Source organism: Cervus elaphus, chromosome 6 (genome assembly GCF_910594005.1).
Source record: "Cervus elaphus chromosome 6, mCerEla1.1, whole genome shotgun sequence".
Taxonomy (NCBI): domain Eukaryota; kingdom Metazoa; phylum Chordata; class Mammalia; order Artiodactyla; family Cervidae; genus Cervus; species Cervus elaphus.
The window spans coordinates 985,283-1,000,557 of NC_057820.1; the positions used below are offsets into that span (position 1 = coordinate 985,283).

Below are 15,275 nucleotides of genomic sequence, written 5' to 3' on the forward strand. Positions count from 1 at the left end.
GGACACAGCAGCAAGCACACAGCTGGAGGCCTCGCCCAGCAGGGCTCACCACCTTGGATCACCAGGGTCCCTCACATGGGCCCCTGCATCTGCAGCATGTGTATGCCAACCCCCACTCCCACCCCCCTGGACCCATCCACAAAGGTTTCCTGGAAGTGAGCTTTTTGAGACCCCAGCTAGAATATCAGGGGAAGATTCATGAAGAGTCTGCCTCCCTTTATTCTGAAGAAAACATGCACATTAAAGTGGCCACTTCTAAGATGGCCTGGCCCCAACTGTTTGAATACCAGGAAAAACAAAATATTGATAACTTCATACTAACATTTTATTCAATAGCATATCACTTTGCTACAATAGATATATCTTTATAAAACTAAGTAACCTTCTCTTCTAGAAAAGACAACCCCAGGCCTGGCTCTCCCTTGCCAAGGTTTGAAATTCCAGGCTGAGGCCGGGCATGGCTCCTGGCTGCCCTTCTGATGGCTGTCCCCTGCGGGTGCCCCCAGAAGACCATGAATCTGGGCTTGCTCACTTCCAAATCCCTGGGCTTGGTGTAGCCTCGGGCGAGTTGAGCCAGCTGATTCCATCTAACCTGCTTAGAAGGACCAAGTTTAGGAGGCTTAGGGCCCCGCCAACAGCCACATTCAGAGTTGTACCCAGGAGCCTAACACTTTCCTCCCTGCACCCCACCTCACCACCAAGAACTGGGAAGACGGCTGTCATTGCCTTGACTGCGGGGCACATCCCTTCTGAAGTGGGTGGGCCTGTGGGGAGCCTCATGCTGGGCCCCCACCATCTTGCTGTCTGGACACAAGATGTTGCCGTGCAACCAGGAGTCTGAGACAGCCCATTCCCTGGACTCGCAGGAGCACCAGAAGGCACGTGGTCACAGGCCCCTCAAAGGGGTGGGTAGCCCCACATGCACTCGGCTAAGGGAAAAGCAGGTGAAAACAGCCCCTGATGGAAAGCCTGAGGAGGCCTTGGGTAGGGGGCAGATAGGGGCCACCCCCCCACAGGAGGGCGCTCTTGGCTGGCTGTGATCACCAGGAGATCCTGGGCAATGCTCGGGTGCCCTCCACCACCAGGCTCTGCACCAAGTCCTCAGAGTGGCCTCATGGGGAGTGGAGGGCGTCCATGCCACAGGGCCAGCAGCCAGCCTGGGGACGGAAGCATGACAGACTGCAGTCTTAGACAAATTCAGGTCTGTCGTGTAATTGAGGAGCAGTTAAGACTTTTGTGCCCCATACATTTAAGGCAAGTGGCTAGGTTAGGGTCATCTGGGGCTGACCAAGGGGTCGCCCAGACACAGCTTGGGGGCCCCAGAATGCTCTGGAGATGGATCCAACACCATGTTCTGCGTGCCCAGCACTGACCCCTAGTCGGAAGAACACAGAGTGAAGGAGGCAGAGGTGCTGAAGACCACCCCGCTGCCAGGGACAGAACTCCAGCAGAAAGATTCTGCCGAAACCGCAGCCGGGCCCTTCTGCAGCCTCGGGCACCAATGAGTCGCCGCACCGAAGAGCCACCCACGGCAGCACCGAGGAGGGCCCAGAGGCCCATCTGCCCCTGCAGGCGGCTGCAGGGTCCCCCCAGGGGGCTCAGCGCACGGCGCACACGTCCAGGATGCAAAAGCGCGCGCGGCAGGTGGGGCAGGGCACGCGGCTGGCCAGCCAGGTGTCGGGGCGCTGCGGGTCCTGGCGGCTGGCGAACCACTTGCCCATGCAGGTGAGACACCACATGGGGCGGCAGTAGCACTGCTGGCACTCGCCCTCGGCCGCCGCCTGGCAGGTCTTCACCAGCTTCACGCTGGCCCGAGTCTGCATGCAGCCGATGCATGCCTCCAGGTCCTGCAGGCAGGCCAGGTGGTCAGAGGAAGCCTGGTCGGGCCTCCCTGGGGATGGGGCTCCTGACCCACCCCAGGAGAGGCAGTTCATGGCGGCCTAGCTGTGGGAACCCACCTCCCCTGCCCAGCCCCCTACCTGGCTGCTGGGGACCGAGTAGGCCGGGTTGACCTCCACCAGGGAGGCGAAGGTCTCCAGGAAGAGGTCGCCCAGGCTCTGGTGGATGACCACGTTGGCCGCGCTGCGGATGGGCGCCCGGAGCTTCTCACACAGCTCGCCGTATTCCGTGGAGTTCAGCCTGTAGAGGTGGGTGCTGCTGGGCGGGGACCACTAGAGATGGCCGTGGGGCCAGAGCCCACTGACCCAGTACTGCTCACGGGCCTCTCCTCAGGATGTGGGGAGGGGCACAGAGGGCGGGAGAACTGCAGCTACGGCAGAGGGCTTGGCCCTCGGCAGGTTCAGGCCAAGTCGGGTCCAGGAGGGGCAGGCATGCCCGCCACAGCCTGAACTAGACAGAAGCACCTTGGCCCCGGCCCAGGGAGCCACCAAGCCTCTGTCCTATACAGTGGCCCCCAAACACCCCCAGTGGGCTCCTCCCGAGACGCCGGGAAGACAGCTCAGGGCAGGCTGGGAAGAAAGGGGAAACGCAGAGGACCTGAGGGAGGGGCACTCCAGAGGGAGCAGCTCCCACCCACCCCGCCCCCTGGAGCAACACAAAGAGCAGACCAAGGGCACAGCCACCCCAGCGACCCCAGCCGCAGGCCCGCCTACCGGATGTCGAAGGCCTGCACGGCAGGGTTGGCGCTGGCCACGCGAATGGTGAGGAGCTGCACGGGCAGGTTCGAGTCTGGGGAGAGGTCGTGCTGCTGGGACTCTGTCACGGTCAGGTGCACGTCCTGCTGCTGGGCCACGTGCACGCGGTACGTGGTCACCTTCATCACCCACGTGTCCGTCACGATCACCCGGGCACCTGGCACCCCCGTGGCAAACTTGTCAATCCGCCGGAACTCCGTATTCACGGAGGAAGCCACTGCCCGCCAGCCCGACCGTGGAAGGGCATAGAGGGCCAGGGTGCGGGCCAGGGGGTGGCGGGCCCACCGGTCCCGGGACCAGTAGTAGATCAGGGTGCAGGCGATAGCGGGCAGCATCAACGCTAGCAGGAGGAAGGCCCGCCAGGTTTCCGGGGTCTGGCTGGGGTAGTAGAGCTGCTTTTCCGAGGCTGCGAAGCACATGCCCACATAGTAGCCTAAAAGGGATGGGGCAAGCTTCAGCAGAGGTTGGGACTGCCAGGCTGCCAGCCTCCCCAGGTCATGTCCACAGTGCTATCCCTGTCTCTTGGGGGGGTTCCGGGGAGGCCTCTTCCTTTAATGCCCAGCCTTGGGTCTGGCCCTCTGCCATGGCCAGCTCCCAGGGCAAGGCCATGGTGCCCCAGGGCAGGTGGGCCTTGCCCAGCTCCATAGCTGACTCAACTGAGTACTTGTCCAGTGAGCAGAAAACATTCCCATCTTACTACTTTAGTTTTCTACAAACCACATATAAGTAGAGGAAATAAAATGAGAAAATCCTAGAAAAGCAAAAAGAAGCACAAGGATCTGGTGTCACCTCATGCAGAGCTGCCCACAGGCCGTCCTAGGCATGGATCTCAGCCTCCGGATCCCGCCTGCTCTGAGGAAGCAGAGCAGAGTCTGGCCCATCCCAGACCTGGGACGTCCTGTACCAGACAGTAAACGAAGACTGACAAGAGCGTGTCACAGGCACACAGGAGCCAGCTCCAGGCCCCTGGTGGCCAGATGGGAGCCAATTTGCATGTCAAAATTAACAGACAGTGACCTGCAGGAAAGGTTTAAAGTTGAGAACATAGTAATAAATGCTATTGATCAAACTGATACATAATAAGTAACTCATGTGGCAATAAATAACACTTCTCTGAAGTTTCAAAAGGGCTTTTCTAGGACTTCCCAGGTGGTGCAGTGGATAAAAATCTGCCTGCCAATGCAGAGGACATGGATTTGATTTCTGGTCCAGGAAGATTCCACATGCTGCGGAGCAACTAAGCCCGGGAGCCACAACTACTGAAACCTGGGTGCTCCAGGGCCTGCAACAGAGCATCTCCCAACAGCGCAACAGTGAAGACCCAGCACATCCATGAATAAAATTATATTTTTTTAAAAAAGGCTGGGGGTGGGGGTGGGGGCCTTCCCTAGTGTTCAGTGGCAAAGATCCAGCCTGCCAATGCAGGAGATGCGGGTTCTATCCCTGGGTCAGGAAGATCCCCTGGAGGCGGAAATGACACTCGACTGCCGTCACCCTCTCTGCCTGCCATTCCCGCACCCACCTTCCAAGGAGTGGGATAGGCCACCCCTAGGGGCATCAGTTAACTCATACCTCGACTCGAGGGACCTGTCCCCGAGAGCCAGCTCACCACCTGCCCCAGTAAGCAGAGCACCGCTTCCCCAGGGTTCTGGGCCCGCCTCTCTGCCGGGTAGCTGCAAGGGGCAGCACTTCCCCGAGCACACGGGCGCTCAGCCCGCTGCCTCGGCTTTCCAGCACGGGAGGCCGCCCCCGTCCCTCCCGCTCCGGGTCCCGGAGGTGGGCCCTGGGCTTACCGAGGGGCAGCAGTGAGTGGCACAGCAGCGTGGCGGCCGTGCGGCGCAGGTGATACGGCACGAAGGCGGCGTCCTCGCTGCCCAGCCAGCCCGACAGCAAGTTCTGAACCGTGAGCCCGGCCGAGTGGAACTCGGTGGGGGTGAACACGAAGCACACGGCGAACACCAGGTAGGCCAGCGTGAAGGTGACCTCGGGGCTGTCCATCGCGCCGCCGTCGCCGCGGGGAAACCGGCCCGGCGAGGCCCGCCACCCAGCACAGCGTCCGGGTCCGGTAGGCGCCCGGTGGCGCGGGGCGCTCTGGGAAACTGAGTCCCTGCCCTCGGGGCACTCGCGGCGCCCTCTGGGAGGTGGAGTTCCGCGGAGTATTTTGGGAAATGAAGTTCCCGGGCCCCTCGTTCGGCCCCACTTCGCGAGCCAGTTCTCGCGAGGGTTTGGCTCTTCCACACGACCCGCTTGGGGGCGGTGCTGCACTCGATCCCATTGCTCAGCTGGGGAAACTGAGACTCGGGGGAGAAGCTCTCGGGCCCTGATTTCCGCGCAGTCCAGGCGCGTCCGCAGCAAAGCCCGGGATTCTTGGGCGACGGCTGGCTCCGCAGCCACCATCCACCCGCGTGCGGCCTTTCCTCTAGGCGCATCAGGCCGGCCGCCTTTACTAAGGAATCCGGCGTCCGCCGCGCCCAGCGTGCCCTCGCCCCGGAAACGAAACCTCCTAGTGGGCGTGGCCTGGCGTTCTGCTTCCCATTGGCTGTCGGCGCCCCGCGCCCCGCCTTAGCCGCGCGCTGATTGGCGGCTCTCGCCAACCGTCGGTATTTGAATCGGCGGCGGGCTGAGGGGCTCGCGGACTCGGCGCCTCCCACCCTGGGCTCCGTTCGGCGGCCGACAGGTAAGGGGGCGACGGCGGCAGCGGTGGGGTCCCGGCTCGGGGGTCCGGACATGCCTTTAGCCGGGCCTTAGGGCTCTGTCGGCCTGGGTCTGCCTGCCGCGCTGGCGACCCCCCCCAGACCCGGGCCTATGCCGCCTCCGGCTCCGCCCTCCTCGCGGTCTGGGCCGTTCTCCCGCCGCTTCCTCCAGGGTCCCCTCCCGCCTTCCTCATCCCGCCGACCCGGCCGCAACCGGGAGCAGAGCAGATGGGCTCCCGCCCCCGCCTCCCGAGACGCCCGGTGACTCCGAGCCTGAGTACACGCGCGCTCGCTGCCCTGCGTCCAGCGCTGCCCTCCCGATCCCAGCCCCTCTGGGTGCAGCCCCACCCGGACCCATCGCCGACTCCTGCTGCACCTGATTCCGCAGACCCCGCTCACCCTAGGTCCCCAGTCCCTCCCCGCCTCCCTGGCCAACCCTCCTCTGCTCAAAAGACTCCTCCTCTTGAGCAGAAGCCCTCATTATTAGTAGAAGCCAAACTGCGGAGGGCTGCCGTCATTGTTCCCGCACCTTCCCCAGGCCAAGGGGCGTCTGCCGGAAAGCCGTCCTCTAAGTCTTCTATCCGTCCTGTGTCCTGCAGCCATCCAGCCCCCTCCCCTGTTTACCCAGTTGTTCAGGCCAGACCTCACAGTGAGTGGCCCCGGCTCAGGCTCATTTTTCCCCTCTCCCCATGCAGTGTGTGAGCCTGCTGCCAAGAGGAGCTGACCAGGCTGCCCCTGACCCAGTGCCAGAGCCTCTGACTCACCCCCTTCCCTCCTACCCCTCTTGTCCTCCACAGGCAGCCCCTACCCCCAAGCCCTTCGAGGTGGCTTGTCACCCTGACCTCACCTCTTTTTCAAGCCATCCTTTCTCCCCCTGCCCCAGCCACCTGGCCTCCTCAACCAGTCCCCAGGGTCCCCACCGCCAGCGAATACCTACCTGTAGTGTTCCCGCGAGGCAAATGCTCAGTTCTCTGGTGACTCCTAAATTGGGAATGCTGTGGCCCTGACCATCATGAGGGCCTCCGGAAGGAGGAATGAGACTCTCCTGGAACCCCCTGGGCCTGACTGGAGGCCCCTGATGGAGAAACTCAACTCCCCACAGGTGACTCTACACCTGCTGCTTGTTCCCTTCTCCAGCTCCTCCTCGGCCGTGCTGCTGGGCCCTATTACATTTCTGTTCTCCACAAACTTGGCAGCTGCTCCACCTGATGAAGGGGCCCAGGCTTCCTCTGCCGCTTCAGTTTCATCACATATCAGCCCTTATCTGTCTCTGAAGTTTTACCCACAAAGTTCAAGTTGTTTTAATCACCTGAGCCTGCCCGCCTGCCCTGTGAACTGAAGGCTCCTCCGGCTCTTACTCCTGGGAGGTGACAGCTCCCCCGGAACAGGATGGGGACTGCCTGGCAGAGGACACACGGCCTGACGTCTGACCCACCTGTGCCGAAGGGGGACATCTCCCTGCAGCACCGTGGGGCCAACCCTGTCACTGTCACCTATGAGCGTTCAGGCAACAGAGGGTCACTGCCCTCCTCCTGACACCAAACTATCTGCTTTTCCAGAATGAGTCTGCATATCTTCAGTGACGAAAATGTCACTGGTGACAAAAGTACAGAAAATTGCGACTTCCTGTTTTCACCACCGGAACTTACCGGAAGATCATCTGTTCTCCGTCTGTCACAGAAAGAGAATGTGCCACCGAAGAGCACAGCCAAAGCTGTGAAGGTAAGCTCGTCAGGCCCCTGCGTTCGATCTACCGTGTCCCTCGAGAGGTTACCCTGCCACCTGCTTTCCTGGCAACTTACTGAGCTGCCCGGGCAGGGCACAGTGCTGCCAGAGGGGTGTCGAAGACTTGAATTATTGAACAGGTGCCCTCTTTTCTACCCAACAGGTGACTTTTCAAACACCTCTGCGGGACCCACAGACACACAGGATCTTAAGTCCCAGCGTGGGTAGCAAGCTCGAAGCCTGTTTTGCTCTGGGCGACCCCATTGGATTAGAAAACTGCCACCAAGTCTGTCCGCAGAAAGAGAAGTAAGTGTGGGGTTGTTTGATGTACTGCCGTCCGTAGCCTCAGGGACTCGGCAGAAAAGCTCTGTTCGCAGAGTCTGCCACATCCGGTTAGGCTCCTCCTGGTCTCCGCTCTGTGTCCTGCGTGGCCCAGAGCACCTCCGAAATCGTTTGTTACTGGAAAAGTGAGCAATGAAACAGAGGAAGTGTGAACTTTACATTCTGCTTCTCTTGTTGTGCCCTTGCCAGCAAATTGACGTTGGTTCTTGTTCCTCTAACTTCCTGAAGTGCCCTGGCCGAATCTCCAGAGAGGGGCGCTCTGGCTCTGCTGCTGTGTCAGCACCTGTCAGGAGTCTCCTCCTGTGCTCACAGCCCGCCCGGGAGGAGACCATGGACAGGCACAGGGGCTGGCTGTTGTGCCGGCCGGTCTGACGGATCCGGTTGGAAACACTTGACTTTGACCAGCAGGTGCTTCTTTGTAGCCTCACCTGGCATTAGGTATTTGGCTGGGTGTGGTGGTCAGCTCAGTGAACACATGGGCTTTTTTGCCTCTGTCTGAAGACAGGGACCCTGGTGGCGGCTTTTCACCCCAGATTTGGCTGAATTTACCCAGCGAGTGCCCCCAAGGGACCCACTGAATCCAGAGTGGGAAGGGGCCTCGCTGGCATAAAAGTCAGCCTCATTCTGACTTTTGCTGACTTACACAGTTTAAAGCTTCCTTTTTCTTTTAAACAGATTTTAGATGTGCAGAGAAAGGTATAAAAGCAAAATATCTCTAGCATACCCTTCACCTCTCGCTCAAGTAAGATGTCCCCAGGCGGCATTTCCACCTCCCCTTGGGTGGAAATTCCTTGCACCTGACTCCCCTCTACCCAGGTCTCCTTGCTGCTTTTCAACTTCAGGTTTTTACTTTTCTGTTTGAAATTCAGCTGAATGAGATTTGAGTGAATCAAATACTGTTGTTTCATCAGAGCCCAAAGAGGAGAGGGAGGCCAGGCTGCTGAGACGCCGGCTCTGAGCTGCTCCAGCCGCAGGGAGCCGGGGTCCTGCTCCTCCTGAAGGCCTCAGCCTCAACCTGGCCTTTCTCTCTCCAGTGGGAAGGCTGACCCTCGTGTGCACTTCCCCCTGACCACGTGGCTGGTGGTCCCCAGCCAGAAGGGGGAAGTGGGCTGGTGTGGGGAAGCTCAACTCTGAAGCAGTCAGGCTTCTGCTCTTGTCACCTGTGTCTCCAGGGCCCGCCAACGCTGACTTGTGGGAATGTTCTTGTGAAAGCTGATCCCAAGGAGGGCGTTGACAAAATGCTTATTTCTGTAATGTTTTTACATGGACTAAAATCTAACTAAAGTCCTAACTGGTTCCTTAGTGTTAACTAAGTTTGCTTTCTGAAAAGCCAACAGTTCACCAAGGAAAGAGATACCAAAACAACCCATGGAATTCTCCAGAAGCCAGTACCGGCCGACCCCGAGCCCCCCTCAGAGGATGTGAGACCAGCTTCCGAAGACCAGCCTCCTGGTGGGCCCCCCTCAGCTCCCCTGGTCAGCCTGGGTCCCTCAAGCTCTTCCCAGATCCCAGAGAGTGTGGAAAGCCCTGAGGCCTCCCGAGGCCCAGCGCCCGGCAGCCCCAAGTGCGCCCAGGAGGAGCACGTCCACCCGAGGCCCTCGGAGGAGAGCATGCCCCTCAGCCCCGTGGCTCCAGAACAGCCCCCCAAGGTGGCATCCCGGGACATGGCAGAGGACCCGCTCAGCGCTACGGGAGGGGACTCAGAAGGCGTCCCTGCTCCCCCCGCTGGGCCCACCTCACCCTCTGGTGCCCATCCTGGAGAAAAGCCCCTCGTGGACCTGCCTGGAGAGGCCCCCACGGGCCCCACGGATGCCGCTGGCAGCAAGAACATGGCCCTGACCAGCCCCAGAGAGGCTGCAGGGGACACATACCCTGGTGCTCGGAGGGAGGAGGCCAGTGGCCAGACCACCAGCTCTCTGAGGAGCGGGCCCATCCGGCTGGAGTTTGACTTCTCTGACACCACCAGCAGAAGGCCGCCCCCACTGCGGAAGCGAGGGAAGACCCTGGGTCTCAAGCCCCCCTTGAGGAGACCAGAGGCGAGGCCCGGAAAGGCCACCCAGGAGGCGGGCAAAGGTTGTGAGCTCGCTCTCCATGAGTCCAGCAGCCCGAGCTGGGACAAGCCGGACGACCCAGACTGTAACCCGGCCGTGGATGGTGGAGAAGCCCGCCCCCCGGAGCACCCCCAGAGCGGCCAGACCGCAGAGGCCTTGTCTCTGAGCCGGTGAGCACGGGTTGGCAGTGGCGGGTCGTCTGCTCCAAGGCAGATGTGAGACCACAGGTGCCACATGTTCCTCAGGTGGGGGCCCTGGGGCCACTGCAGTCCCTGGGGACCAGTGGGGAAGCATCCCTCTGCTGCGGGACCCCCCAGGGATGGGTAGGGTGCTCATGCAGTCCAGGAGGGCTGTCTGCGCCTCGGGAAGGTCGAGGAATACCCCTCAGCGCCGCGTCTCCCTCCCAGAGTGAACCTGCCTCCCGCCGCCCACTCCCAGGGGCGCACAGTGCCAAGCCTGGGCCCCAGCCTCCCGGGCTGGCTGCTGTTGCCATTTCCTAGTAGCCATAGGATTCACTTATTTTTGCTTTTACTTGAGTTGAAATGGACTCGGGGTGCTTTGCCCACTTCTGAGGAGCAATTCTTGTGCAGGCGAGGTTGTGGGGGTGGCTTTGTGGGGCCCCCGATGCAGCCCTGAGCCTGGCTTCTAGGGGAGGGGTCGCAGGACCCCGGCAGCGCGGAGCTGGGGATGGGCTCAGGCCCTGCTGACCCCGTCTCTTCAGGCAGGCGTGCCCAGATGACACACCCGGGACAAGGACCCCAGGAGCGGCGGGTGAGGTACGGGCGCGGGCACTACGTCTGCAGGGCATCGCAGGCAGAGGGAAGCTGGCTGGGAGGGGTGGGCATGCCACTGCCCATGCTCCCCCACACCCGCTCGTCTTAGCCAGCCCCGCAGTGACCCCGGCCTCCCTTTCAGGAGGGGACCGCAGGCTCTTCGGGGGGGTCGGCGCCCCTCGGCAGCCCAAGCAGCAAGCCACCGACTGCACCCACCAACCCCACGCCCCCCACCGAGAGGGGGCCGGAGCCCACCCTGGACCTGAGTGGGGAGCAGTTCCGGGACCCTGTGGAGGGTACGTGGTCGCCATCCTCAGCGTGGGCACAGGAGGTGGCAGGCCGCCGAGCTGGGAGCGGCTGTGAGAACCGAGGCCCCTGGAGGAGGAGCCGCCCGCCCGTCCCGGGGGTGCAGGCTGAGCCCCACTAGCGCGGCCAGGGCCTCAGGGCCGGGAGAGCTCAAGGGTCTCTGTGGGGTCCTCACCGTGCCCTCAGGGCTGGGAGTGGGAAGGCGCGTCACTGTGTGACACTCTGCCTCTGGTCAGGGTGAGTCAGGGCTTCTCTCCTGGCCGAGCAGCATCCCCGCCGTGGACGGCGCCTTGTCTCCTTCCGCCAGCTGCTCTGGCCTTCAGGAGTGGGCTGCCCGGAGAGGTGCTCTCGTGTCTGTCTCTGGACAGAGGCCCCGGGGGCCCACTCTGTGTGCTCATGGAGCTGCCACCCAGCCCGTCTCCGCAGGGTCTGAGGTCCAGCCTGTGCCGCCCTCCAGGGTGGCTGCCTGGGGGGTTTGCTCCCTGATGTTGAGCAGTGTGCGTGCTCCTGACCTTCATCTGCTCAGATTCTTTGCCTGGTTTTACTCGAACTGTTTTTTTTATCATGCTATACCGATTTCTAATATAATCCAGATAAGAATTGCTTGTCAGGTACATGATTTGCAAAAACTTTCTTCACTTTCTTGATGGTGTCTTCAGAAGCACAGATGTCCACTTTCAAACCCAATTTGTTCCATTGCTGCTTGGGCTTTTGGTGTTAATTTAAATTTTTTGTCTATGGCGTGAGTCACCCTTGGGTTTTTTTAAGCAGAGTTTGGATTATCAGATATTAAAGGCCCTCCCATGGTGGTTCTCAACCAGGGCAACCTGGTCCCCAAGGAACATTTCTGTGATGCCTCCGGGGTGCACAGCACGCCCCCCCCCAACCCTCCAGCCCCAGGCACCCTGAGCAACCTTGCTCTTTAGCAAAGGGTGCTTGGTCCAGGAGCCCAGGAAGGGGTGCTGTGCACGGCCAAGCACCAGGCTGGGGGGCACATGGCTGACCTGGCCGTGTCTCATCCGAGGCCCATGGGGGGCGGGCAGCCCATGGTGGGCGGGGGCGGCTGCTGACCCCCTCTCAGTCCTAGGCGCAGGGGCCGAGGTGGACTACCTGGAGCAGTTTGGGGCGTCCTCGGTGAGTATCCAGCGTCGCCGCAGCCCCGCTGACCAGGGGCAGGCTTTGCATCCCTGGAGGCGGCGTCACCCCAGGCCCCTGCTGCAGCCACTCTGCTCAGCGCACCCAGCCCCCTGCCCCCAGCCCCCAGACCACTTGGCTCAGGCCCCAGAGGCGTCTCCTGTGTGCTGGGCTCCCCCGAGGGACGGGGCAGGCAGGCATGCTGGGGACGCTGCTAACCCTGCTCCCTCCCTCTTAGTTTAAAGAGTCGGCCCTGAGGAAGCAGTCACTGTACCTCAACTTCGACCCACTCCTGCAGGACAGTCCTTGGGCCCTGGCACCCAGCAGGTATGCCCAGCCAGCGGCAGGGGCGGCCGGGGGCGGGGACGGCGCCCCGGGGCCTGGTTAGTGAGCTGGCGTGCTCCTGTGTGCCCACAGCAGAGGCGGGCCGCCTGACAGGCCGTGGGGCCCACCTGTCCCAAGCACCGGCCCTCTGGCCTCCGAGGAGAGCCCCGGCCGCACGCAGATGGCAGGCAGCTTCTCTCCTGGTCTCGGTGCTCACGGTGTGGACGCGCCTTCCTCTGGAAGCCCCCGGGAGGCCCAGCTGCTTGACCTGGACTTCCCAGGAGCCCTGGGCGTTCCCGTAAGTGCTTCGTCCCGTCTGCTTTAGAGACATGCTTGTTCTAAGGGCCCGGCTTTCATTTGCTGCAGATCTGAAGGCTTCATGGGCTGGGTGGGGGCCGAGGGGTCGCCTCTGGCCGCGCTGTGCTGTGGGGAGCCGGTGGGGTGGAGAGCCGCGTGGGGGAGCTCACAGCCCCGGCTGTCTCTCCGGTAGACGCCCTGCCCTGCTCCATGTGACCTCAGGCCCGGGGCCCCACTGCTGCCTGTTGGGCCGATCGTCGATGTGCTACAGTACAGCCAAAAGGACCTGGACGCGGCGGTGAGCGCGGGGCTGGGGCGGGCAGAGTCACAGGCTCTACCCGCCGCGCCCGAACGGGGCGGTTCGCAGCCGGGCATCCTGTTTCCGTCCCACGTGTGTCACAGAACCAGTGGCATGAGGGTCTGCGCTGTCCCGGGGGGACGCCCCCAGCCTCCTCACTGGGTGATGGCACGAGGCTAGGGCGATGTCTTAAGTGGGTGGAGACCTGGGCTGGACCCTGCTGCTCCCAGCACCTCCCACCCGCCTCAGGCCACCCCGCCCCGCCCATGTTGGGAGGTGTCCCCAGCACAGGACATCCACCAAGCGCGGCAGGAGATGTGGGGGGGGGGGGACCTGGGCCAACGCAGGCGTGTGGCCACGCAGGTGGAGGCCACGCAGAAGGAGAACGAGGCGCTGCAGGGCAAGTGCACGGCGCTGGAGGGGAGGCTCCTGGAGATGGGGTGAGTGCGGCCGGCCCCGCCGCGTGCGTGCGTGCGTGCGTGCGTGCGTGCGTGCGTGCGGTGCTCGGCTCACGCCTCTGCTTTCCTCTCTTCCCCTCCCACAGGAAGATCATGGACAGCTATGAGGGGACTGTGTACCAGGTGATGGGTGAGTGCCCCTCCCCCTCCCCTCCCCTCCCCTCCCCCTCCCCTCCCCTCCCCCTCCCCCTCCCCTCCCCTGCATCTGGGGTGAGGCGGTGGGCAGGTTGGGTCCCTTCCCTGACGCTGCAGTGTCCACCCTGCCATGGGGGCTGTGCGTCCCACTGTGGCCTCCGTGGATGTTGGGCACCAGCCGTGTCCGGGCTGGAAGCCCCGAGTTTGGGACAGGTCTGGGCTCACTGCCAGCTGCCTCGGTTTCCGGGCGTAGCTGGTGTGGAGACGGCTGTTTTCTGAGCGTTTGGAGCCCCGAGGGTCCACCCTGGGAGGTCCCGAGAGAGGCAGATCCCCTGCCGCCCGCCCATCCGAGGTGCTGGTCTCTCCCCCAGAGGAGGCTCAGAAACAGAAGGAGCTCTCCAAGACCGAGATGCAGAAGGTCCTGAAGGAGAAGGCGCAGCTGACGGCAGACCTGCATTCCATGGAGAAGTCGTTCTCCGACCTCTTCAAGCGGTTTGAGAAACAGAAGGTGGTGATCGAAGGCTACCGCAAGGTGGGTGCTGGGCCAGCCTGGGGGCGGGGGCGGGGGCGGTGGGGATCCTGCAGGAGGAGGGGCTGAGCGCCCTGGTGTGGAGCCTGGCAGAAGGGAGAAGGCAGGCCCGGAGGTGGGGCCAGGCTCAACCCTGCCTCTGCCCACACCCTGGGCTCTCAGCTTGTTAACTGCAACTGGACACGGGTGCCTGCGAGGGGTCTATGTGGGCCTGTGCAGAGACTGTGGGTCTGTGCTGGCCGCTGCGCTGTTCCCCACCCCCACCGCTGGGGCCACAGGGCACCCGGCCCCCAGAGCCCGGGGCTGGGGGAACAGGACAGGCTGTTCCGTGGGCCTGGTGCCTGAACCAGTTTCCCCCACAGTGCCTGGACGGAACCCCATGGTAGGGCCCCGAGGGGCGCTCAGGGTCCCGGGTGGGGGTCGGGGGGGCCTAGGCTGTCTGCAGGGAAACAGGCAGGCTGCTCCCACATGGCCTCGACCACGGCTGCTCCACGAACCCCCCAGAGAGCTGGGTCTCCGCTCGGGGCTCAGCGTCCATCTTCCTCCCAGAACGAAGAGTCGCTGAAGAAGTGTGTGGAGGATTACATAGGAAGGGTGGAGAAGGAAGCCCAGAAGTACCAGGCGCTGAAGGCCCAGGCGGAGGAGAAGCTCCAGCAGTGCGTGGGGCTCAGGGGGCAGGAGCTGGGTGGGGGGCTCGGGGGGGGGGGGGGGGGGGGGGGGGCAGGAGCCGGGGTGTCTGGCCCCACCCACGGCTCAGCCGGGTCCTCTGCTGCTCTAGGGCAAGTGAGGAGATCGCCCAGGTCCGGAGCAAGGCCCAGACAGATGCTCTGGCGCTGCAGGCGGTCCTAAGGAAGGAGCAGATGCGTGTCCACTCCCTGGAGAAGGTGGTGGAGCAGAAGGTGGGCGCAGAGCCCTAGGCTGGATGGAGCAGGGGGCAGGGGCGGGCAGCCCTCGCGGCTCGGGGGGCTCCAGGTTCCAAGCACTGTGAGAAATCCAGGGGCCAATTCTCCTCTTCAGACTAAAGAGAATGATGAGCTGACCAGGATCTGCGACGACCTCATTTCCAAGATGAAGAGAATCTGATGCAATGGCCCTGACCTTGCCGTCTTCCCTGTGTGTGTGTCTATTTGTCTGCCTGTCTGTCTGTCTGTCTAGGGTTTTCTTCTCTATTGATGTCAATTGTTTTTTCAATTCGTTTTTAAACTAGGTTGCTTTAGGAAAAAAATAAAGTTTCCCTTAAATCTAAGCAATAGAGCTGTCCTGGTCTTCATTAAAGGGGCAGTTTCTGCTGACCTGACCACGGCCGCCGTCCCTCTGGTAACTTCGGCCTGTCCCTGCCCTGCACCTCGCAGCTGCCTGACTGGCCGCCAGCGCCTCCTGAGCGTCGGCTGAGTGGGCCCCGATCCCCCCGGTCTGCCTGGTCAGCCACGTGGTGCTGGAGTAGACACTGCCTGTATCGACCACGGATCTCGCAGACCAATGCCTTCGTGGAAGAAAGGAAACCACGGCAGCCACGGCGGGGGTCGGCTCTGTGTCCCATGGAGGGCTGCAGGCCT

At 62.4% G+C, this 15,275-nt stretch overlaps 2 protein-coding genes across 4 annotated transcripts; one reads left to right on the forward strand and one right to left on the reverse strand.

Annotated features, from left to right (window-relative positions):
* Positions 1–307: 307 nt before the first annotated feature.
* On the reverse strand, positions 308–5,051 carry TMEM129 (transmembrane protein 129, E3 ubiquitin ligase). The gene is made up of 4 exons (XM_043905954.1): positions 4,448–5,051; positions 2,613–3,087; positions 1,980–2,139; positions 308–1,847 (listed from the first exon to the last, which is right to left on the reverse strand). The coding sequence occupies exons 1-4, from the start codon at positions 5,049–5,051 to the stop codon at positions 1,599–1,601; spliced, it is 1,488 nt and encodes a 495-aa protein (XP_043761889.1). The 3' UTR covers positions 308–1,598.
* A 141-nt stretch (positions 5,052–5,192) lies between these two features.
* On the forward strand, positions 5,193–14,965 carry TACC3 (transforming acidic coiled-coil containing protein 3). Of its 3 annotated transcripts, none has more exons than XM_043905951.1 (16): positions 5,193–5,331; positions 6,907–7,069; positions 7,236–7,378; positions 8,745–9,635; positions 10,187–10,241; positions 10,381–10,534; positions 11,626–11,678; positions 11,917–12,005; positions 12,096–12,300; positions 12,493–12,597; positions 12,961–13,037; positions 13,142–13,185; positions 13,562–13,722; positions 14,269–14,375; positions 14,498–14,618; positions 14,737–14,965. In XM_043905951.1, the coding sequence occupies exons 2-16, from the start codon at positions 6,908–6,910 to the stop codon at positions 14,800–14,802; spliced, it is 2,433 nt and encodes an 810-aa protein (XP_043761886.1). In that variant the 5' UTR covers positions 5,193–5,331; position 6,907; the 3' UTR covers positions 14,803–14,965. The 3 variants fall into 3 exon arrangements, with proteins under 3 accessions (XP_043761886.1, XP_043761888.1, XP_043761887.1); XM_043905953.1 differs by having other exon boundaries at positions 12,099–12,300; XM_043905952.1 differs by lacking the exon at positions 5,193–5,331 and adding an exon at positions 5,520–6,449.
* Positions 14,966–15,275: the final 310 nt, after the last annotated feature.